We start from the raw sequence: 26,130 nt of genomic DNA on the forward strand, positions 1-26,130 counted from the left end.
TCCGGTATTTGCAACCACTGTCACAATCATCTGTCTGCAAAGCTGGTCCCAAGTCTCTTAAGCTGGCATTGTTGAATGCTCGCTCGATCAATAACAAATCATTCACGCTGAATGATTTTTTCATCGCTAGAGATTTAGATTTCATGTTTTTCACCGAGACCTGGCAAAGGGATGAAGATTATGTGTCCATGAAGGAGCTATGACCGCCTGATTGCGCATTCATATGTGCCCCAAGGACCACTGGCCGCGGTGGTGGCCTTGCTTTGTTGTACAAAGACAGTTTCTCCTCGAGGAAAGTGAATTGTAGAACTTTTACCTCATTTGAACTGCTTATTTCTCAAGTTGGCCGCTCTGACCCGTTTTATTGTATTTTAATTTATTGCCCTCCTGGTATTAATGGCGCCTTTCTGACTGAATTCAGTGACTTTTTGGCTTCCATCACTAAATTTCAAAGAATTTTAATGCTTGGGGATTTTAATGTGCCTGTAAATGACACCACAAACTCCTTTGCTAATGATTTTATAAATCTCAGCGAATCTTTCCATTTTGTGCAACATGTCAATGGCCCGACACACATTAAGGGAAACACGCTGGACCTTGTTTTTACACTTGGTTTGGACATTGATTGTATCGTCTCTGAGGAGCTGCCCGTCACTGATCACAACTGAATCCTGTTTAATTTGTCTATTATTTCTGATTGTTCAACCAGCAAGCGTACAAAACTCACCCGTATGTTAAATAACCTCTCGGCTGAGAAATTCTCATTCGCTTTTAACAGTGTGGCGCAGCCTGTTAGTATTAATGTTGATGTTGACTCCCAAGTTTTAACTTTTAACTCACACTGCTCTGCTATTCTTGATAAGATTGCTCCTTTAAAGCCTTGAACTATCTCCGCAGCTAATCCCACTCCCTGGCTGAACAACGACATCTGCTGCCTTCGTCGTAAATGTCGGAGAGCTGAGCGCTTGTGGAAATCAACCAAGCTTCATGTACATCGTCTTTATTTTAAAGAACTGTTAGCTGAATTCAATTCTGTTGTTAGGGTGGCCAGAGCCTCTTATTTTAAAAATCTCATCATCTCCAACAAGAGAAATCCCAGGGTCATTTTTGACACTATAAGTAGCATTACTGGTGCGCAACCGCCTGCTCTACCTGTGTCCTCTGATGAGGACTGTAGCAATTTTTTAATGTATTTTGTGAATAAGGTTGCCAGTGTCAAGGCCAGTATAACACCCTCCTCCTCCTCCCTTCCTGATCCTCCCAAACAACAGTCAATTATTGACAATTTCTCACCTGTCTCCTTACAAGACTTAGCAGATCTTGTGTGCACTATGAAGATCTCTTCTAGTCCGCTGGATATCCTGCCCACAACTTTGCTGAAAAATGTTTTCAGCACTATTGGTCCATCTCTGCTCTCCATAATCAATAGCTCACTGGTTTCTGGTCGTGTCCCGTCCCATTTCAAGCAAGCGGTTGTTCAGCCGCTTCTCAAAAAGCCCAATCTGGACCCCGATGTTCTTAGTAACTACCGGCCCATTTCCAAGCTGCCCTTTGTATCTAAGATTCTAGAAAAAGCAGTTGCAAACCAGTTAGTGACAGCGTTGAACAGTTACAATATCTTAGATAAATTTCAGTCCGGTTATCGTCAGTTACATTCCACAGAAACTGCTCTTCTCAGGGTCTCCAATGACATCATGATGGCCTCCGATGCCGGTAAATCCACTATCCTGGTTCTGCTTGATCTCAGTGCAGCCTTTGACACTGTTGATCACCACATCCTTTTAGACAGGCTGAGGGACAGGGTAGGAATCTCAGGGACCGCTCTTCATTGGTTTAAATCCTATCTGTCTGATCGATCCTTTTCTGTGGCTGTTGGCCCTCATAAATCAGAGTTTGCCCCCCTTTCTTGCGGGGTGCCCCAAGGTTCAGTGCTTGGGCCTATCCTCTTTACGCTATACATGCTCCCTCTCAGAGATGTCATCAGCAATTTTGAAGGTATCTCATACCATATGTATGCAGATGACCTCCAGTTATATTTTTCTTTTAACCCTGATAGGACCGATGGAATTGACTCACTGTACGATTGTATGAATGTAATTAAGGACTGGATGTCTTCTAACTCCCTTCAGTTGAACGCAGCTAAAACTGAGATTTTAATTATTGCACCTGATGCCTCAGCATCTAAAGTGGCCAGCTGCTTAGGGTCCCTCAGTGCAAATGTGCGCCCCAAGTTGAGAAACCTTGGGGTCACATTTGATCAGGCCATGCTCTTCGATGACCACATCAAAACTGTCACTCGCTCCTGCTTTTTCCACCTCAAAAACATTTCCAAACTCAGATCCATGTTAACTTATTCCGAGCTAGAAATGATCATCCATGCTTTTATTTCCTCACGTCTGGATTACTGTAATTCTCTTTTCACCTGTCTCAATAAAACTTCATTAGACCGCCTCCAACTAGTCCAGAACGCTGCCGCCAGGCTTCTGTCCAGATCTCATAAGTTCACTCACATCACTCCAGTCCTGGCATCCCTGCACTGGCTCCCTGTTAATTTCAGGATCCAGCACAAGATTCTAACCATCACTTACAGAGCCCTCCATGGTCAAGCACCTGCATACTTGACGGATCTGGTGTCCTTTCACTGTCCTGTCAGGTCACTGCGGTCCGCTGAAGGCCACCTACTTACTGTCCCTCACACAAGATTAAAGACGAAAGGTGATAGAGCCTTTAAGGCTGTTGCACCGAAATGGTGGAATGCACTACCTCATGAGCTGAGAGCGGCCTCTTCCGTGGACATTTTTAAAAAGCAGTTAAAAACACATCTGTTTAGGCATGCGTTCCATTAATTGTCCATGGTATCATCTCTGTATTTCTCTGCACTTTACTTTTTATTTGTTTTTGTGTTTTTTGCATTGTTTCTGTTATTGTATTTTTTGTATTTTATCTTGTGAAGCACTTTGTGAGTCCTCTCTCTGAGAAGTGCTATATAAATAAAATTTACTTACTTTACTTAACGTCTGATTTATTTGTAAAATAAGAACATGAATGTAATCAATCAATCAAAAATAATAATCTGCAAATATATTCTTATATGTATATATATATATATATATATATATACATATGTAATTATGTACTCAGAGGTGGGCAGAGTAACCAAATATTGTACTCAAGTAAGAGTATTGTTGCTTTGAAACAATATAACTCAAGTAAAAGTAAAAAGTATTTTGCATTGAAACTACTCTGAAAAGTACAATTTATCCAAAAAGTTACTCAAGTAAATGTAACTGAGTAAATGTAACTAGTTACTACCCACCTTTGGTCTTCCCCATGTGGAGGCCTCTGACTGGACTGGCGTAACCGCTCGCATAACATCTCTCCCCCCACCTCCGCCCCACAGTTTGTGAGACAACAAACAGGCTAGTAACCGGGATGCTTGTGGATATAAACTAGTAACAGGGATGCTTGTGGATATAAACTAGTAACAGGGACACTTGTGGATAAAAACTATTGACACGGTGCAACAAGAAGTAAATTCTTCAGTCCAATACAGTTGCGAGTTTCTAACAGACATTAGAAACCGCTGCGGAGATCTAACGCTACAACCAAGAGAGCTCAGGATGTGTAGCAAGCTTGGCCTGCTACGTAGAGCTAGCCCTGAGATGACCGTGGCTTCGCCTGGAGCTGTCCCGACGGGGAGACGCTGGCAGCGCTGTGACAGGACGCGGAAGCGGGGGAAGCACGGAGGGGTTAGCTCTAGTCTAAGAGCTAACCCCATCAAACCAGCCATTCCCAGCATCCTTCTGGCGAACATCTGCTTGCTGGACACGAAAATGGATTACATCCAACTGTAGAGATCCATTCACCGAGGAGTGAGGGACTGCTGCGTCCTTGTGTTCATTGAGACACGGATGAATGGTAACATATCAGACTCCGGTGTTGAGCTAACGGGGCTAACACTACATAGAGCAGACAGAGAGGCTGCATCGTCTGGTAAGCTCTATGGTGGCGGTCTGGCAATATACACAAACAATTCATGGTGCTGTGATGTGAAGAGGATCTCCCAGTTCTGCTCTCAGGATGTGGAGTTTTTGATTGTGAAATGTCGACCCTTTTCATCTTACTATTGCACTATATGTTCTTTCTTATATGTTGCACAAATTGTTTTTAAATGTTTTGTTTCTTTTTGCTTGGGGTATGCGAAATGTCATTTCGTTTTTGTGCTGCGCATAAAAATGACAAATAAAGAAGTTCAGTTCAGTCCATAACGTTGTACATGACAACACAGCATCCAGTTGCTAATGGCTAATGTTAGCCTACTGTAGCATAGCCTCTTACACATTAACGTTATCTTCCTTGTGTATTTCCACTTACTAGTAATGTTAACGCTACTATCTAACGTTAGCACTGTAACCTTATTCTAAAACTCCGGGGTTGCGTTTGACTGTTTTGGTTGTAACGTTACACTTGCTCTCCTCTTCCATGTATCTAATGTTACCTTGCCAACGCCTACGTCTATCATAGACGTAATGAGGACGTAATGGAGGAGGGGGGAGTAGGCCTTTGGAGGGAGGTGGAGTTGCAGGAGGAGGAGAATGGGACTTTGGAGGGAGGCGGGAGTTGTGGATGTTCAAATTTTTTCAAAGTGCTGTGTGAAATGCAAGAAAGGTAAGAGTTGCTTTAAGTGTCTTTGATTATCCTGAAAAGCGCTATATAAATCCAATGTATTATTATTATTATTATTATTATTATTTATTTAGTGTTTTTACTGGTTTCAATTAGGGATGCATGATATTGGATTTTTTTGCCCATATCCAATAGCAAATATGTAAATAAGAAACAACTAATTTGACCGATAACTGACAACCGATATGGATATATCCACTTTTTTCCCCCACCTAATTTTAGTGATCATAAAGTCTCCTCTGTAGTGGAATTACCATCAAATTATGCATGCATTCTCTTATGGTGATGGCCCACCAGCAAATGGAGACATGAAATAGAATGCTTTAAAATGTATGCAATATTCATTCATTGTGCAAAATCAGAAAAAAGCATGACGGATGATTCTGATAGTTCATTTTTAAAGCTGATGTTGGCCATATTATCTTGCATCTTTAGTTTTAATTACTGGGTCCATTGAAAAGGAAGAGGCCCCAGCACATAATTCAGCTCCCAGTAAAAACCTCATAAACAATGAACAATAGCCCCTTTTCCACTGCAGGAACTTTTATCATTTACCCAAGATTTTGAAAAACCTCAGTGCGTTTCCACGGAAATTACCCGGGGAAAAAAAAGTACCTAGAAGGGGGGTGGGACTTTTCAGATTCCCCGGAATTCTTGAGGGGCCCCGGTGGAAACAAAGCAAAGATAACTTGAAAATGACTCGAGTTGACGGCAGCTACACTCATTACTGTAAGTGAAATTAAACCTTTGCAAGTAAGACACCAATACTTTATCAATACATGTGTTCTGCAAGAATGAACATGTAAACATGTAGACAGCGATATTCAATATGCTCCGTCCACACTCTCACATCCACCAACACTAACATTATGTCTTACACAAGGACAGCACGCTAGTTCGGCTGATAGTGAATTGTTACTAATAAGCTCAAATGACAGCTGTCTGTATGTTGACTAACTTAGTTTTGACACTTATCTAAAAATACTTTTAAACTTAGCTGCTGGCTGAGACAAACAGTCCCCCCTCTCTCCACCAGCACTAATGTTACCATGTTACCAGCCAACATGCTGGCAGAGCTAAATACAGGGCACATACTGAATCATCTACGTCATCAGCCCGATTTGCATACATTTTCCGGAACTTTGAGGTGCGGTGGAAACACAAACCACACAGATTACAAGGAATTCTTTTACCCAGTTAAATAAATTCCTGGTAATAAAAGTTCCTGCAATGTTGGTGGAAAAGGGGCTATTGACGAATTCTAACCAGGAGAAGTTTGTGCTGGTTGCAATCTGCAACCCTCACCACTAGATGCCACTAAATCCATCTAAATCTTACAAAGATCTTTAAGTCTTGTATGTGTATGTAAATACTTCAGGCCATGTTCTCTGTGTGCTTTGTTTACCAGAATATATCTGCATAAATTAGGTAATTTTGTTCAACAGCTTTAATGAAAGAATTACAAGGTGGTTTCTTTGTCCAACAAGTTCTATGGCACTAAAGATTAAAGGATACTTTTGGCTTATAACAACTTTGTGTCTTATGGCATAGTTTTGGTCATCATTTCTTTGGTTATAACATGGTACTCAAAACAATTGCAGAGATTAAGGGACACAATCACATTGCTAGGATGAAGTTAGACATGGCAAGATGATCAGACAGGTTGTTAAAAAGCCAACAGTTTAGCCAGATGATCTAAACCAACTGATGTGGAGATAATGCTAAAAGTGAGTGCATTTTTTTCTAGTCTTGACATATTGTTTTGTGATGTTACTGCATTCACAGATCTCAGCAATTAACTTTGTGATTACAACTGAATTATTACTGACAGGAATGTCCAACCTCTTGGATCCCTACTTACTGTGCAATGTACTGCCAAATTCTTACTAATAAAAGGTAAGTACAATATAGGTTCTGTGCACAAGAGAGGAAACCACATTAGCACTTCCTTACCATTTCTATCTGGTATGATCAATATTATCAATTATATGTACTCCCTGATCTAACATTTTCATCTCAATAAAGTTGCTACAGTTGTCAGGATGCCATCTATGCATGCTGACATGGCACTCCTGGCCTATGAGAAACATTATAAGTAGCCTTACAAGAGCCAACAATCTTTTTGGAATTATACTGTTATCTTGAGATAACAAAGCTTGTTCCCTCAAGGCTTGTTTTCTTGAGATAACAAAATAATTAACTTTTAATTTCAAGATAATGGCCTAAAATTAATAATTGGGAGGACAGCCATTCTTGGCTTCTGTGCAATATATGCCATTAATCCTAGGTCCAACATACTCAGGGGGTTTTGCTACTTCAGCCTTACTTGGTCTTATGGTGGCTTATGTTAGCAAACTTTAGATAGATACAGCTGTGTTACTGACATTGCTGAGTCAATTGTACTCTTACACATACCATTGACATCGTCATTTACGGCTACAGTTGCTATTAATCAGAAAAGGTTCAAGAGTTTCACTTTCTGAGGAGCTTTGAAACACTTTTGTAGTTGGGCACACTAAAAACGAGGCTATTATTAACAATCCCACAAAAACTCAACAAGATACAACATTAAAGCCTGCAGGTCTGCAGTGACACTGCAGGGACCATCTCTGACATGGCAGTGTCCTTTATTGCACAAGTACATTTGATGAGCAACAAACGAACTACAATACCTGCACATGGGTCAAATCAGCTGGGTTAGCTGCTAAGCTTGTCACTGTGGGGTGTAATAGCCATTTATTTATAGATTCATGGAATGCAGATGTGCTGTGGCACTCCACACATCCAACAAATATCCCACTGACACTTTTCCTGACATATATTTTCATGTTGACAAAAGAGTAATCATGTTGAATTAAACACATGAAACTAACTTGGTATATTAGCTAACAAGCACATATAAATCTAGAAACAAAGCTCAGTTACTTTAAATCAGCCTAAATAGTGAGGATGAAACACAGAAAGACAAACTAATGGTCTACTCTACTTGGTAAACCACACTAGTATTATAACAGAATGGTTGTTTGTCATGTGACTGGCGTTTGTAAGCAGTAAAACTGCCTTATTACTGGAGGGCAGTAATCAGACAGACTAGATGGAGGATAAAAGCCCTCAGAGAATCATTACACCACATCTCCCAAAGAGGACATTTTAAGATCTCTCCTCTGGAGGGCCTTTCTACAGAGCAATCTCTGGGGAGCTCTGTCTGAGATTTCATCCCAAGAGGGGCTGGTATAGGAATAGCAGGCCAAAGATGGATGAATGGATGGGGAGAAGGGCGTGGGACTGGATTGAAGCTCTGACCCTTAACAGATGGTCTCCAAAGGGACACATACAGGGCTATACTCAGGTCTGGTGCCTGAGGAACCAATACCCTGCAAGAAATTCTCTTCCCAGCGTACAGTAATATTGTTTGGCACACAACATTTCCAAACAAGCACTATACTTTGAGTGAACTCTAGAGGACAGATGGTGGATATAAAAAAATCATGGCTTGACACACTACAGATGGACAAAGTTGGGAAATCCCTCTTTTCCTGTAGAAAAAAAAGGCCTAACAAAAGCCAGCAAGATGGAATAAAATTTGTTGGCCAGTCATGAAGCGGTTAAAGGCTATGTGAACAGCTCTGTTCCCCTGCATTTCTGTCATGCCTGCTGATCCCTTCGCACTGGCCGGCTGCCTCTAACTTTTGATCTATCAGAGGCTGGGAAGCTTGGCATGATTCATATTGATACAAACACGCAGCAGTAAAAAATACAATGTAATTGTAACTAGTGCCTTTGAAAAGATGCATGCTTCATGCACATCTCTCTGTCCCCTTTGTTCTCAGGTGCTTGCTCTACGCCAGTCGACAGAGCTCAAGAGGTTGTGTGGACAGCAGGATGCTGATCACTGTTGTGGTAATTAAAGCACTGAAACAGTTTAAGAGCTATGTGGATCTTCTCCAGAGCTGTGCTGCAATAATGCAGCGCAGAAGTGGTTGGCGTAGTAAACACTTACCGCCCCATTCTCCCCTGAGACATAAAAGCAGGGAATCTGCCTCTCACTGCCACAACACAAGAGCCTAAAGACAACTTCCATGGATGAATATTAAACTGAGACACTGATCTGTCTTTGGACAAAAGGAAAAGGTTTTTTTCTTGTAAAACCTCTTGTGAAGGAGAGTAACAAAAGAGAATTTCCTTTGATGGATTTCCCAGCAGGCTACTGGAAGAAGAGCCTCCCTTATCTGGCAAGACATGAGTCCAGACTCTGATTTCTAATTTCCCCTCCAACTGTGTGTTACAGTATGTCTTCATTTGCTGCAAGCTTCAAGTTCCATCAGTGGTCTTAAAGTAGAAACACAACACTGATTGTTCAAAAGCAAGCTTATGTGCTGTTCATTTATTTTGCCTACATGTCCAGCTGCAAGGACAAGGGCACTCTTGTGAAACATTTTAGTTGAAATGACATTAATAATGATAAAAATTGTGAAATTGCCAGGTTGCAATGGAAACATTACTTTGACAAACGGTGCAATTTGTATTCCAAGAAAACTGATAAAATTTTATGTGACAACTCACAATTCATGTAACTGAAAACTGATATTTACCTTTTTGTTTACCCTAACATGTAGGAATTATATTGCTACTGTATCAAACTTAAAAAAGTAAATACCAACAAATTTTGTACGCTAAAATTGCATGACAGTGTCAAAGGACATCCTAATTTGTAAGGAGAACATAACTATGACTACGTCATATTACATAGGCAAGGATATTTACAGTCGCCTCTCTGTCGGCTCTGCTGAATGTGTAATACTTTATGCCTTTATTTTGCAAGTGTTGGTGGTGCTTTTTGTGGTTGGCTTTGGACAGTGGTCCAAGTGGACTAGCCATTGTACAGGCATTGAAAAATAATTTCACCATACTTGACTGGTGACTCTTTTTCTATATGCCGATCTGACAGAGCACTGGACTATGAGGAGTGGAGGAGAGGAACTGAGTGGTTTATGGTGAATAAGGACTATGGTGTAATGGTGGGAATGTGAGGTGCTGTCCTGGTTCTGCTGTGGATCACTGCTATACGCTATTCAGAGGGAGCTGCAGAGCGGTGCTGCCTGTATGGATAATTATAATCAATTCAATTTTTAATCAATTTTATTTATAAAGCCCAATATCACAAATCACAATTTGCCTCACAGGGCTTTACAGCATACGACATCCCTCTGTCCTTATGACCCTCGCAGCGGATCAGGAAAAATTGCCCAAAAAAACCCCTTTAACGGGGAAAAAAAACGGTAGAAACCTCAGGAAGAGCAACTGAGGAGGGATCCCTCTTCCAGGACGGACAGACGTGCAATAGATGTCGTACAGAACAGATCAGCATAATAAATTAACAGTAATCCGTATGACACATTGAGAGAGAGAGAGAGAGAGAGAGAGAGAGAGAGAGAGAGAGAGAGAGAGAGAGAGATGCAGGTAATGACAATAGCTTACAACAACATTATTGAAAGTAATAATATTATAGTTATATTATTCTACAACCAGAAACCAGAAATTACCAGACTCAACCAGAAACATGGACAATATAAAGCAGCAGCCAACATTGTAAGAAGACAAAAAAGGACAAAATTAAATGCACAAGTTAAAGGAGCTGATGGGATCACATTTCATTGGTGTTGTACTTTGTATAATTCCATGTGACAAATAAATGATGGATTAATTGTTAAAACAATGGTGCTGCTATTGCACAGTATATTGGTGTAATACCACTGTCCAATTCTTAAAGTGGAATCCTGGATTGTATTTCTATGTGACCTTTCACTTTGAATGTTCTACAATGATTTCTTGAAAGTTGCTGAAAAATGAAGAAATCTTGTCTGTGAAGGCTTTCTGTTCTGATTTTCAGGAGACGAAAAAAAAAAAAAAAAAAAAAAAAACAGATGTAAAAATCAGTCTGCTGCATGCATCTCAAGGTACACCTCAGTTAAGACACATTGTAGCCTACTACTTCTGTGTAACATTAATCTCTTCTGCATCCATTCTTCTCTTTTACACAGAGTATGTATATCAACCATGAATCATAAAAGTCTAATTCACTCATGACATCCTGGCAGATCCCTACATTTCAGGAGGGTTTACTAGACATTTTTCTTTAATAGCAGGAGCACAGTGAGCTACTAGAAACAAGAACAAGTAGCCCATAGCATCCATGTTTGTCTTGGTTGAGCCTTTAGAAAAAAATATCTTGATCAAATCCAACAGTATTTTAAAAGTGAGCTCATCACACCTCTAACTAAACTACAGTCAATGCACAGTCAACACTAAAAAGCAACCCAGAAGTCAATGAAACTAAAAGTTGTGTAAAATTCTCTTATGGTAGGATTGGTGGACATTGAGCAGATGGATCTAGGTACTCTCTTTAAGCTTTCGGACACAACCAGTTTAAGCCCTAAAGCGCTTAAGGAGAAACCTTATATATGTCTGCCTGTGACAATGAAGTGGGCCAAAATCCACTGCTGAGGGAGAAGTTTATCCCTGTTACACACTGTGACAACAATCTGTTGCAGGTTGGAGCAGGAGGCCAGGCTTGGCCTGCACAGACTTGATGGAGCTGATGCCAATCACATATACAGTGCTATCTGCATGGAATGATGGAAGAGAAGAAACAATCAAAGGAGGACAGGCCTCGACAGTGCGAGCGTTTCACTCGCATTTGCGACTAAAAATAGGTGTGTGCGAACTGTAAAAAATATTTAGGGGCACGTGTGCGCATAAAAAATCACCTGAAGCAGCCTATATTTTTGTCAATAAAAAATATGATAATCTAACCGCAAATGTTGGAGGAACTCCAGCCACCTTCCCTCTTCCCTCTTCCCCGTGTGACACGGTTATGGGCGGTTTTCCAAGCCACTGTCGGCACAATGAATATAAGTCCCACTGTCGGCTGGGTGGGAATAAGTCAAAGTGTGGCGGAGAAGAGGGACCAGGGACGGTTTTTGCTATGGGCAATGTGGGCGACCGCCCAGGGTGCAATCTAATGTGAGGGCGCACGAGCGCCCTCCAAAAAAAAAAAAAAAACTTGCCAGTTTTCTGGACTACCGCTCATTTCCACGTCATGTTAGTGGAGTGGGTGCTGGGGCGCCCCTATTATCACGTTTCAACCAGCAGCAGAAAGGAAAGGCGAATCCTGGCGGTTGTGGGTTGAACGGGGGTCACAGACAGGAATACGGCGGAGGCTCATAGTGCTCTGCGGCGCAAGATAACGGCTTACGACGTCATTTGAAACGTCATCAGACGCTTCATCAAATGCCCTAATGGCATCGCAGTATGGAGAAACGCTTTGTATTGACATAAGAATTTGCACTGTTTAAATGCATACAATATGTGTTGAATGTATTAAAATGTTATGTTTACAGAAGATGTAGCTTACATGTTGTTTTACAGTCACATTGTGTGGTTTGAGAGCGACAATATTCACTCAGGATTTTTGCAACATTATTGGAGTCCATGTTTTGAAACTAATTAAATAAAACTAAAGAAGAGAACTCAATATTCAGTGAGTGATAAGTTACATGACTTATTTTTTTGGAGGCAGTAATAAAAATAAAAATAAAAATAAATCACATTTTTTTCTCCTTTTGTCATTAGCCTCAATTTTTGTCATTTGCGGCATTTACCTGCAAAAAATCACATAAAAATGCCGCAATTTTTAATTGCTTTTTTTTTTTTTTTTTTTTTTTACAAAATTGGCCGCAAATTCAAGGGTTTTTGGCCGTGAGATCCTGGAGGGACTGATCAACAGTGTTTATTTCTAAATCACTTCAACAATATGTATTGTCAATTTTCAAAGGAGGATCCCTGACACACTTAACTTGATTTGCAAATTAACAGTTATGTAAAATTAGTCCTAGCACAATAAACTTGCGGCTTACATTTCAATTAACAAAAAAAAAAAAAAAGGACCTCCTGAATACAGGGCTCCAAACTAACTTTTTTTAGTAGGAGCACTGTAGCCCCTAACTGAAATTTTAGGAGCACAAGCAGAAAATTTAGGGGCACACCTTAAATTGTCCTGCAATGCAATTATTCACATTTTTGACCATTTTAACTGTATCATGAACTGTATGTAGTCTACTGTACTTTAACATTGGACTGTTTTAACTATTGAAGTATTTAGCATCACAGAGACTTGTGGTCAAGCCCTGACTATATCAACTGATCTTTAATGAAAGCTGTCTTGTGTTTTTTTTTTTCCTCTGAAAATATTAACCATATAGTCAGATACAATTTATTTAGCCTATGTAGGTCTGCTCAGCTGCTCTGCAGCAGCAAACTGATGCATGTAAATTAATATTGGTGGGGGCGCCAACAATTCAGTCGAGTGTTTGAAACAGCACTTTAGAGTTTTGAGCATTCTGGGAGATCAAGTTGGAGAAAAAAGTTGCTCGTGCATCCTTAACTGCAGCATTGTAATTATTCATTAGGCTTTTCAAATGCTCATAGTGAACTTGAAGTTTGCAGGACTTCCATTTACGCTCTATTTTGCGTACCTCTCTCTTTAAGGAGCGGGTATGGTCATTAAACTATGGAGAGACTGAGGAAGTAGGGGTGCACGATAACTATCGGGCCGATAATTATCGGGCCGATAACAGGAATTATTACGTCATTCTGATAAGTCCGATATCATGACGAATAGCCCCGATAACATATATAATTTTGTCAGCACGGCAGTGCCCCGCTCCCACTATGAGACCTGAATGGCCTGCAGTGAATGTTGCGTTCAAGTGACGTCGGCATAATCAGAAAAACTCTTTCTGATTCAAGTGACGTCGGCATAATCAGAAAAACTCTTTCTGACTAGGAAAATTCAAGGAAAACAACTCGTTAACTCGGTCATAATTTCACACAGACGTGTACACTCTCTCTCTCTCTCTCACACACACACACACACACACAGACGCGCACCCTCTCTCTCTCTCACGCACACACACACACACACACACGCGCACACTCTCTCTCACACTTTGCACGGTATACTGGTACCAACGGTAGACCGCGGCACTAAAGCTTCACACTTTGCACGGTATACTGGTACCAACGGTAGACCGCGGCACTAAAGCTCCACAGTACATATGATACCATAATGTTGGAGTACCGTAGTACTACGGTACCTCAGGTACCACTGCTGTGGGATAAGTTCAAAGTCCAGTCACAAGAGGGTGAGTGTCCATGCGCCGTCCAATAACGGCGCACGCTGTCCAATAACGGCGAATCCTGCCGGTTGTGGGTTGAACGGGGGTCACAGACACAGACAGGAATACGTATTCCTGTCAAATACGGCGGCCATAGCGCTCCGCGGTGCAAGTTAACGGCTTACCGGCGACGGATAAGTCCGGCTCCAGGTCCAATAATGTCCTCTTGTTGGCGTCATGACTGCCCAGAAGTACCTGAACAGCCGAGCCGTGGCAGCACACAGGTACGTGGCGTGTCAGAGGAGAAACGAGCCGTTCACATTACTCTTTGTGTCAGTAACGGTCCACAAACCTCACTGCACTTTAGGGACTGTGCTTTACTTATGAAGGGACCGTCAGGGGAGGAGGGTGGCTGGTTGATTTTTATTTTATTTTGATCCCCCCCCTATGTTAATCACTTGTTGATGCTGTTTTTGAAGTATGAATAAGTCAATAAGTAATTTATTCCTTTGAAAAGTGATTTATCTTTTTATAAATGACAAAAGGCACATCTGCCTCATTTTTGCTGTGGTATCGTGATACTAGGCTACTCAGAACTGTGATACTGTCACTGGTATCGTACCGTAGGTCCCAATTTTGGTACCGTGACAACCCTATCTCACACACACACACAGACGCGCGCGCGCTCTCTCTCTCTCTCTCTCTTCTAATCTGAGATAAAAGAACAACTGAACCTCATTTACCTTAGTGAAAAGGTATTCATTTGAATGGAACCATATGCCAAAATTCTTTAAACTTATTTTTTTGTTACTATGGAATGCACTTTTTCAGTTTGTTTACATAGACAAGTCTAACTTGTTCAGTGCAATCATTTTCTATATATATTTATTTTTTTGAACTTCTGGAATGAACTTTTTCAGTTTGTAATCCCGATGCATGTATTTGCATCAGTTCAAGGGGCCTTTATTTTTATATCAGTAAGTAATGCACCTTATTTAAATTGATGTTCATTTGAGATATCAAATAGTTTTTTTGTTTGATATCTTTTCGAAAATGTTTGAGATGCTTGCCAATAGTTTTTCATTGGAAAAAATAAATATCTCTTCATTTAAAGAGTCAAAACTGTTTTGGTTTTGTTCATAGTATTGATGTCATGATCTTAGGTATATACATATATATATATATATATATATATATATATATATACTGTATATGTGTATGTGTTATCGGTTATCAGTTATCGGTATCGGCCTTTAGGAGCTGAAAGTTATCGGTTATCAGTATCGGTTTAAAAGAAAAGTTATCGTGCATCCCTATGAGGAAGTGATTTTGGTTCTGGTTTTGACTGGGGCTACTGAGTCCATCGTATTCAGGCAGAGGTCATTGAAGGAATTCACCAGGAGGTTGGTCTGAATTAACAACTTTCTCCTTCTCTCTTTTGATGTGTGTGCATGAATGATTAAGGTGAGAAGCCACCTATGTTTCACTTCCTCACATCGCCCAAGCTGTGAGTTGCACATGTGCCTGTGTGTGCGCTGCCGATGTTACACGATGTCAATCATGCAGCTCGCCGGGAAGTGGGAAGTCTCCAATTTCCCACTGTGCTGTTTTAAAACTCCAGTCTACTTGAGCATTACCGCGGGGAGGGGGACTGCTGTCTGACAGCTCTGTAGCCCCCACTAGTGGCAGGTGGCTGCATGACAGTTCAGCTGCTTTGTACATGAATAAAACACTAATTGGTTTGACCGACTAATATTTCTGGTGCCGACTAGCGAGGGGGCACACGTTTAATCTTATCATAATTAAAACAATTGGAAATATGTATAAGCCTAGGCTGTAGAGGGACTGAAAATGCATTTTATTATTGTGGTCTATCAGGCTGCGCAGTGTAATAGGCTAAAAAAAATTGGCCGAAAAACAACAAAAGAAGGTTTCTAATGCAAGTAATGCCCGATTTATAAAGTTATAGTCCTGTCATTACTTCCAAACATTTCTGTTTTTGAAAGTGTGTAGCCTGTTATACAGATGTATTAATACATTTTTGTTTAGTCACAAAAAAGGTTATACATGGGATTTATATGTTGTTATCTGCAGAAACACGAGTAGGCACTGTTCATGAACTTATATGACATATATATGAATATGACAGCAGCGATAGTTGAACGTTTCCATGGCAACGAGTAAAACAGTCTTGAGGTCTGTCTATCAGCTGCTTGCAGTCTCTGCCCTCACAGACTTTATGTGATGACAGTAAATACGTCACACTACTCACAACTGAAGTTTGCAAGGGCTCAGCCCACAAGTCCAGAGGGTGGACATTTGGATTCAGCTGCCTTCTCTCGTCCACTTTCTAAGCGAGGCACAGTTCATCTCGAACAAGCCTACTGATGAGTGTAGATGACGTGATCCTCGCAGTTAACTACCAACAACACAGGATTTTGTTTTCCACAGTTACTTTGGTTGTTTCATTGTCCACCATTTCTGCTGTTGCAGATAGTGACTGCAAAGAACTTACATTGAATAGTCTTTGTTAACTGGGGATGGCTACTAATAGTAACTGGGGAAAATAAAAGCACTATCCTCTTCCTGTTTTGGTAGTGCGATGGCTGATGCATTTCCTCTGTGCCATAAACTGAGCCTCATTCTCCCAGGAGACTGTATCCAGTGGCAGGCAGAACTGCATAGTGAGTGAGGGTTATATCGGAAACCAATATACTTTAGTGGGCTCCAAGGATGACGATCATGTTTTTCTGTAGGCCAACGCGGAACTTAACGTCACTTTGGTTCCCTCATGAAAAAGCCTATGGGATTTTTTCATTGGATTTTATTTTAGATTATTCCAGAAGAGCTCTGTGTCAAACAAATGTTTATGATAATTACATTTTTGGATCTGTAAGAAAATCTTCACTAATGGACACCACTTTTATGATTTTTGAGGCCTAAATGCAATCACCAGAAGTAAAAAACTAACATAAAGCCATACACAAACTACACCACAGTCTCATGATTAACCATCTCCACCACAACAAGGTGGGGCATTCCTAGAACGCTCTATAGCCATTATATTGCGCAATTAACGGTTCCTCCATAATGGCAAGTTAAACAAAAACCTTGTCTATTGCTGTATTAACTGGATAAGCTGCGCCCTGGCAGCCGTAACAGTCAGAAAAACACTTCTGGTGACGCTTTACAGCATATGTCAAACAGGTTTATGCTACAGAAAGAATCATCCAATGAAGGGAGGTGGATGGCTAGGGCTGTCCCAAACGATGATTTTTCTAGCGATTATTTTTTCGATTAATTGACTAATCTCACAATTCATTTTTCGATTAGTTTAACAATTATTTTTTCAATTATCGATTATTTTTCCATTATATGATTAATGAGGAAATTTTAACAATATGAATACCAAAACATTTTTTATTAACATTAACATTTATTGAAACATCAGTGGTTCCCCTACCCCCGCCCCCCCTTGAAGGTCAAGTTAATTTTATTTTCTATATAGTGCCAGATCACAACAGAAGTCATTTAAGGTTACCTTTCCTATAGAACAGAGGGGTATTCCAGGTAGGAAGTTCAACAAACTCCGAGTCTAATCCTGAACTCTGAGTTGACTTACCCTGAGCTGGGAAACTCTGAGACCCTGAGCTGGGAAACTCTGAGTATCCGGTTCAAGAACAGCTGATTTGAATTAGTTCAATCAACTCTGAATAGGTACACCTTGAGTTAAGCGCATGCACAACCACAATAAAAAGCCATTATCAGTGGAGCCCCGATACCTCGATTCACCATGGCAACCGGAGAGAAAAAGCGATCAACTTATTTTACATCTGTGGAACTGGAGGCGCTCATGAGTGCCTACAGCGAATATGAGTATAATTTCGTAAAAAAAAAGTAACACCGCTAAAGCTGCCAAGAAGAGAGAGGCAGCATGTGAAATTTAGCAAGCAGAATTTCTTTTGACGGGAGGTTGGTGGCTTAATGGATAAAGCAGGCGTCCCATGTATAAGGCTTTTGCCGCAGTGGCTCGGGTTCGACATATAGATGGTTGATGACTAATTTGAAATCTGAATCCTTTAAAAACTATCATACCCAAGAACACTGATGAGAGCCCTGCCATTAATTTACATTTAACCACACTTAATTAAAACCGTAGCATACAGGTGAAAAAAGTGGTTTTGAATAAAATCTGATTTTCATGTAGGTGCAATCTCACAGGGGAAAAACACACTTGAAAGCAGCTTAAAATGAAACATAAAAACATCATTCAAACAGGTAAGGCATATTTGACTTGGCCATGACTGGACCTTTCTGATAGACTGATTCACCCAGTGTGTGAAGGAACGCTATCGCAGGTCCTTCCTGCCTGCTGCTGTCAGGCTACATAACCAGCACTGCTCACAGTAGACTGCACCATGGACACTTTATTGACACTTTATTGACACTATGGACACTTTATGGACACCACAGCTGTTGCTGTTTTGCAAATACAATCCCTTGCACTAGATGTGCTCCCTTTATCCACTGCTCATTTTCATTCACTGCTGCTCATTATTATCCATGTATTTTTGTACTTATTTTGCATGCCTAGTTTTTTAAGTTTTAAGTTTTTAAGTTTAAATTTTGAAATCTTTAATCTGACTCTTTCGCCTTGACTGCTGTAACACTGGAATTTCTCAATTATGGGCTCAATAAAGGTGTATCTTATCTTCTTTAGTTTTATTTATATTTGATTTATTAAACAAATTAACTTAAATAACATGTTATTCAGTGGCTATTTCATTATGTACTGTAGGCCACCAATATCATATAAAAAGCTACCGTTCACAAAAAAACGTAGCGCAATGCACAACATTTGCTCTGATGAGAGCGCACGTCTGCGATGTGGCAGATTTGATGTGTGGCCGGTAAATGATTGAGCCTAATGAAAAAACGGTACCGTTCAAACAGATATTCATTGGGGAAAGACAGCACATCTAAACGGGGTCTGAAGATCCTCTCCCGGTGTAAGGCATTGCGAATTAATTCTGCCTCGATATCAATCGGATTTCCTACATACAGACAACCCTGTCTGACAGCTTGCTTCAGGCTCGGCAGTAGGGAGGAGACAGGGTGAACTCAGGGTTTCTTCAAGAAAACCTGCCAGCGAGCAGGTTAGGTCCACAGAGTCAGTTGCCATGGTGATTGACTCAGAGTTTGACTTACCTCTCTTTCTGGAACTGAAAACTCAGAGTTTCCCTCAATTCAGGGTTAACATACTCAGAGCTTTCACTAAACCCACTTTCTGGAATACACCCCAGGCCTATACCTTGTCCCTTTATTAAACAAAATAAATAGCCTTGTGTTATTTATCTTATGTCATTTCTGTCTCTACATGGTCGCACGTTTACAATGTTTCTCTGCTCTCTGTAAAGTGCACGGCACACACACACACACACACACACACACACACAGTAAATTTTGTGCCAGAGTACATCATTAAAACTTTAAATACAGCTGGTTTAACTGAGGAAAAAAAAAAAAAAGAGCCAGGGGAGGAGCTCCTAGATCTCTGACAACCTGACAGAGGTCCAGACTAAGCCCCCAATATTAACAGGGTTTCCCACACATTAATTTATCTGTGGCAGCCTACCACATTTAAAACACCTGCTGCCACATTTTCTTTTTTTCTTTTTGGAGCTGGCCCATTTGTTGGGTGTTCTGTTGGAATGTATTTACCATTCAGTTATTAATGCCCGATACTCTCACTATGCAGAGCATACCCTGGCCAAAGACATAGCAGCAGAGCGTCAGGTGCAGTGAAAGTATAACTTAACCGTTCATTGTGCTGGTTCTAAAAGTTCCTTTGCAGCAGCTGCTCCTCTCAGATCAGCTTTGATCAGATTGATTGGTCAATTATCCACTCCGAGACTCAAAATTCCAAAAACTGCCGCTAAGGGAAAAAAATTAACTCATGAAAAGTTCTGTCTGCGCTGTGTTCGCAGACATGCAAAAACCTCCAAATTTAGAGAGGGGACAAAGAATGATAAACATAGACACAGAGGCAAGAAAATAAACCCCCACAAGGTTAGTACCTCCCTCCCATTCTCAGTTAAAGCCACATATACATTATAATTCTGTGGGAAACACTGAATATTAATGCTTGTTTATTAATTGGCTTCTTGTCATTTTGCAAAAGTATTAACAGTATGAATGTTATGTCTACTTGCCCAGCCTGCATGTGCCTCAACGACTGTGACTCTGTCTCATTTATTCATACTCTAACTGAAGTTTATTTGACATGATGCTCAACCTATCTTTGTGAAACACAATGTGGAACAAAGCAGCACCGTGCAAAACAGACATGAGAGTCTGGATTCATTGCTTTGTGCCACATGGCTCTCCCAGAAACACACCCACTCTGAGAAGACTGACGTCTGGTTGCTCCGTAAGGACGTTTGTCAGCCAACCTGTTTGTGGTGCCAACAATGACGAGGGCGTGGGCCTGATTCACTTCTACAGTACAAGCTGTTATAGTGCGCTCATCATGGAGTCTGGCAAATGTCTGTGTCTGCACAGTGGAAGAAGACAAGGCAGGGTGATTGGCAGCCAGCCAAGCCTGCATACATAACACAAGTGTGGGGAGCAAGAGTGAGAGTGTGTGGGGAGGAACTTGGCTGAGCTTTTTATCACAGGGCCATAATTCACTTCCTTGTAAATACTGAGGAGAAGCTGCCTACCAGTACACTGATTGCTCTATGTAGGCACAACCAAAGCTGAAATAAAGGGATCTTACAATTTACATCAAGGCCAGCTAGTGTGGCATTTTTTCCCAGCAGGTACTGATATTTCATTTCTGCTCAGATGGAGATTCTGTACCACAGGGCAGTAGTGCTGTAACAACATGAAATCCCTACACACTTGAACAACCGCTGTTGAGCATGACCTTTAAAGCAAAAGGCTATCTGTCAAGCACCTTTAGGTAGACGCAGCCTTCCCTGGGCTAACACAGGGCTCGGAACATTTGTGCACAAACAAAGAAGGTCAACGACTCCACCCATCACCCAGCCTCGGCTCTGCCCTGGACATACAGTAATTACATACATTTGTCATTTGAGTTTGAATGTGATGGCTGGTGCCTGAATATAGAAAGCAGGCATAGAGACGCTTGATACAGGAAACAGGGGTGGTGAGAGGAAACAGTTCCTGTTGTAAAATCATATAGTAAGAGGAAGAAGAGAAGACAATAACCATTCTGTCAGCAGCTCAACAGGTGTACTACTCACCTTCTCCAGCTGTTGTCCAGAGGTGGGGACAGGTACACTGCTCCATATGGAGAGCTCTCTATGTAGATTTTAGTTAAGGGAATTATTAGCACAAACACAGAAACATCACTGGTGATATTAAGGTCATTTTTATACAGATTACATTCACTTATTTCAATGTTAGTAGATATCACCACACACAAAGAAATGAAGACAAATATACTGAACAAAATGTAAACATTGCACTTTTGTTTATCCTCCCATTGTTTTTTTTGTTTTTTTACAGGCTTAAGTTCAGGACTTTTTTGCACTCAGATATATTTCCCTTAAATTGTGGTCACAAATTTGTTAAAATCCATGTTAGTGAACACTTCTCTTTTTTAAGATAATCCATCCACCTGACAGGTGTAACATATCAAGATGCTGATTAAACAGTATCATTACCACACAGGTGTGTCTGGGGATGGTCATGATAAAAGGCCAATCTAAAATGCGTAGTTTGATCACACAACACGACACAGATGTTGCAAGTTTTGAGGGAGCATGCCACTGACATGCTGACTGAAGGAATGTCCACCACAGGTGTTGACTGTGAACTGAATGTTCATTTTACTACCATAAGACATTTCCAATGTGGCTTCTATGAATTTGGCAGTACATCCAACTAGCCACACAACCACACAAGTTGATTACAGCAATGAACTGGAGCCATGTCAAGACCCTGGTGAAGACACAGTGAGCATGCAAATGAGCTTCGCTGAGATAGTTTCTGATGGTTTGTGCAGAAATTCTTTGGTTTTGCAAACCAACTGTTGCATCAGCTGTTTGGGTGGCTGGTCTCAGACAGTCTCACAGGTGAAGACACTGGATGTGGAGGTCCTGAGCTGGTGTGGTTACACATGGTCTGTAGTTGCGAGGTTGGTTGGATGTGCTACCAAATTCACTTAAAATTCACAGAAACTAACAGACACTGGCCTTCTCCAGTGTGGTTTCTGTTAATGTGGCAGTATATCCAACTGGTCTCTCAAAGTAGAAACTACACACTACTACACAAGTAGTATGTGTGAAATTAGGATATAATTAAAAAATCTTTTTTCCATTTTCAAAATATGGCACAGTGATTGGATAAGCCAGAGCCACAAACCACACTAAATATTTTCATTTTCAAGATGTTGCTGTGCTGCCTGTCATCATCGCTTAAACCACTTGGCACAGCAGATAACTTTCTAGCTTGCAGCTGTCAGACTAAACTGATTCTCAGTGTATGGGGGAGTGGCTCTGTGGAATGGGCACACTATGGGGACCCACTAAAAAATAAGTTTTTTCCCCCGTTTTAATATAAAAACTTTTTTACCATTTAAAATGAGAAGTCAAACTTTTTAAAATGTTAAACAAAGACAGCCATTCAAGGATTCTGCCTCCACAAAATACATTCTTAAAAAACTTATGAGTCAATCAATCAATAGCTCATTAAAGGATAAATAAACAAGACTAGAAATCTGACTGTATTTGATGCTAGGGCTGGGCAGTATATCGATTTTCTTTACCATATATCGATATGTTTTCAAGCATGATATAGATTCAGACAATACCGTTTATATCAATATAGGGTCAAGTTGCGTCACATAATGCATACCAGTGTTCTTCTCTCTTCTCTCACACTCTCCGCAAACAGACACACAGAGCTGCTCATCTGTTTAATCTGTCTGTTAATTAGTCTACAGTGTGACATTGGTCTATATGTTATACGAGCTTCGCTAAATCAGTCTGTGAGATGAATGAAGTTACTGCAATAGTACACATACGATACTGTGGGCCTTTTCCTCTGTAACTTTTAGCTGCGTCCAGTCGAGCCATGCTGCGCCGATTGTTTCTGTTATAGGCAGAAAACAATGAGCACCCCACCCCCCACCAATGTAGAATGGGCCTAATAAGGCACACCTCTTTTAAAATGGGTTTCATGCTCTTTCTATTTTATACGAAGTTTTTAAACAAACTCCATTGGTTTTCTATGGGAAAAGTCTATTTTCTTCAATAGCTTTCACATTACTGGACCCAGACACCCCACACCAATGTAGAATGATTTGGCCAAGTGGGTCTAATAAGGCACACCTCATTTTAAATGGGTTTCATGCACCAGGCATGGTGTTATGAGTGGGCCTGACAGTCCTAGGCCCACCCACTTTTCGACAGGCCCACCCTAAACTTTTCTTCAAAAAAATAAAAACTTTTTAAAATATTTTAATTTTGTCATGAATGATTAAAAATCAGCTAATAATCATATAATTTGTGCTAAAATAGTCTAAAAGTTTAGTTTTAAAAATGATTTTAAAAAGCTGGTTATGTCTATTTTGATGCTTCTGCGCAAGTTCAGCGGATATGTGAGGTTTGGGATCGGATGTAGCTTACCGGTAAGCTAGGCTAGCTCCAAGTGATCTGGAAGTGTGAATCAACTGCTATATGTCTAAATTAATTTCTAGTAGTAGGCTATGTTGCAACAGTCTTTGTTTAGGTACCTTAAATGTGCACGAACGGTCTTGAAGTCATCGCTGCAACCAGGAGATGAACGAGAGCTGGTATCCACAACTCCAATTCCTTAACAGACAGCCATAAGCCGTTTCAGGACCAAGGACAGTTTTATCACGGACACTGTCCTTGGTCCTGAAACGGCCCACACCAACGCAATACAACACCACCATCGACTATGCCAGGGTATAATAAAAAATAATCCCTGTACTGCGCCTATGGCAGGCTAATATATTGTTACTCACCACTAGACGTCTATAAAGAAGAACATGCGTCTGTTATTGTGATTGCTGGCACCTGATAATACATTATTTACGGTACGTTCGCTAATTGATGCATTAGCCTATTCATAGATAGCCTATTAATAATATGACCACCAGATAATATCACATAATCGAACAAAAACAATTTTATTCAGTGACAGTAAAAAATGAAATTTTGTTTGAGCATTTCTTGGGAGTGCTACAGGGCTGCTATGGGCTTCTTTGGGGGTGCTGATGCACCCCCAAGGTCCCCCCCAGCGCCGCCTAGCGCTCTTCTTTGGTCAGAACAAAGGAAAGCGATCGCAGGTAGGTCCGTCCAATGCACTGAAACGTTATTAAATGCAATCAAATATTTAAGGAGCATCAAGCAATTAAAATCTGTATAAAGCAAGCATAGGTAATATAGCACTATATCAGTCAGTCATTATGATTACGTCAAACAGTGATCTACTAACGTTTGTAATCTAAGGCCCACCCACAATTGGTCTGGCATACACACACACACACATATATATATATACATATATATATATATATATATATATATATATATATATATATATATACACATATATACATATATACACATATATATATACATACATATACATATATACACACATATATATACATACATACATATATACACATACATATACATATATACACATATATACATACATACATATACATATATACACATATATACATACATACATACATACATATAAATATATACACATATATACATACATACATATAAATATATACACATATATACATACATACATATAAATATATACACATATATACATACATACATNCACACACACATATATACATATACATATATATATATATCAAATCAAATCAAATTTATTTATAAAGCACATTTAAAAACAACCTAAGTTGACCAAAGTGCTGTACAGTAAAGGTAAAATCACAAAATAACAAAGTGCAGAGATCAAGATACGTAGCAATGTAATGTATAGTCCCATGCACACAAGTCCAAAAGTAGAGGAACAAATTGGAGAGTGGAAATACAAAAGACTTAAAAAAAAAAGAAAAAAAGAAAAAAAAGGGGATAAGAGTTCAGGAGCGCTCAAAAGCTTTAGAGTAAAAGTGGGTCTTAAGTCTAGCCTTAAAAGTGTCCACAGATTGGGAATCCTTAATGGAGAGAGGTAGACTGTTCCAAAGTTTGGGTGCAGCCACCGCGAACGCACGATCCCCTTTGCCCTTTAGCCTCGATCGAGGCATAGCCAGAAGCTGCTGGTTTGAGGATCTGAGTGCTCTGGAATTTAAAAGGGGACGTAAGAGCTCAGAAATATATTGGGGAGCCAGGCCATTTACAGCTTTAAAAACAAACAACAAAACCTTAAATTCAATCCTGTAATTGACTGGTAACCAGTGCAGGGATGCCAGCACAGGTGTTATGCTGTCTCTTTTCCTTGTGCCAGTTATCAGTCTTGCAGCAGCATTCTGGACAAGCTGCAGGCGTGACAAGGAAGATTTAGGGACACCCAGATATAATACATTGCCATTTTTAAGTGGTTTGAAGAAAGGAAAGGTTTGATTTTGGAGATGTTTCGGAGCTGGAAAAAGGACCCTTTGACAACAGTATTGATTTGTCGGTCAAATCTTAAGGCAGAGTCAAAGACAACACCAAGGTTTTTTGCATAGGCATGGAGGTTTGGTGACAGCGGACCTAAGTGATCGGTTAAACCCTGGACGGAGTGGGAGGGACCAAAGAGTATGACTTCGGTTTTGCTGTCGTTAAGTTGGAGGAAGTTTAAGGCCATCCAGCATTTAACTTCATGGAGGCAGTCAAGAAGAGACTTAACTGTGCTGTTATTGTTATTGCCGGGTTTTAGCGGGAGGTAGAGCTGCGTGTCATAGTCAAGAGGTGAAATAGCGGACTGCAAGTTAGCAATTTTACAAGTGAAGAAATTTAAAAAATCATCACAAGTCACTGTGGATGGTTCAGGGCAGGCAACAGCGGCAGGATGAAGGACTCCATTAATTGTCTCAAAAAGCACTTTGGGGGAGTGTGAGATGAATGTCAGCAAAGTATTTCTCCCTAGCTGTTCTGACAGAAAGTTGATAGTTTGTGAGACAGAGTCCAAGATATCAGCACAAGTGGAATTAAACTGGTTGATTAGCTCCTCTGTGTTCAGGGGGGAAGTATGTATGTATATATATATATATATATATATATATATATATATATATATA

The 26,130-nt window shown here is 40.4% G+C and overlaps 1 protein-coding gene across 6 annotated transcripts in view; it reads right to left on the reverse strand.

Annotated features, from left to right (window-relative positions):
* Nucleotides 1-26,130, reverse strand: part of crtc3 (CREB regulated transcription coactivator 3) — a 255,583-nt gene that overhangs the window by 124,780 nt on the left and 104,673 nt on the right. For all 6 annotated transcript variants that reach the window (XM_050041221.1, XM_050041212.1, XM_050041203.1 and 3 more), the window contains exon 4: nt 21,131-21,189. In XM_050041221.1, the coding sequence (XP_049897178.1) occupies nt 21,131-21,189 (59 nt within the window). The remainder of the gene's footprint in view (nt 1-21,130; nt 21,190-26,130) is intronic.

Source organism: Epinephelus moara, chromosome 1, assembly GCF_006386435.1.
Source record: "Epinephelus moara isolate mb chromosome 1, YSFRI_EMoa_1.0, whole genome shotgun sequence".
Classification (NCBI taxonomy): Eukaryota; Metazoa; Chordata; class Actinopteri; order Perciformes; family Serranidae; genus Epinephelus; species Epinephelus moara.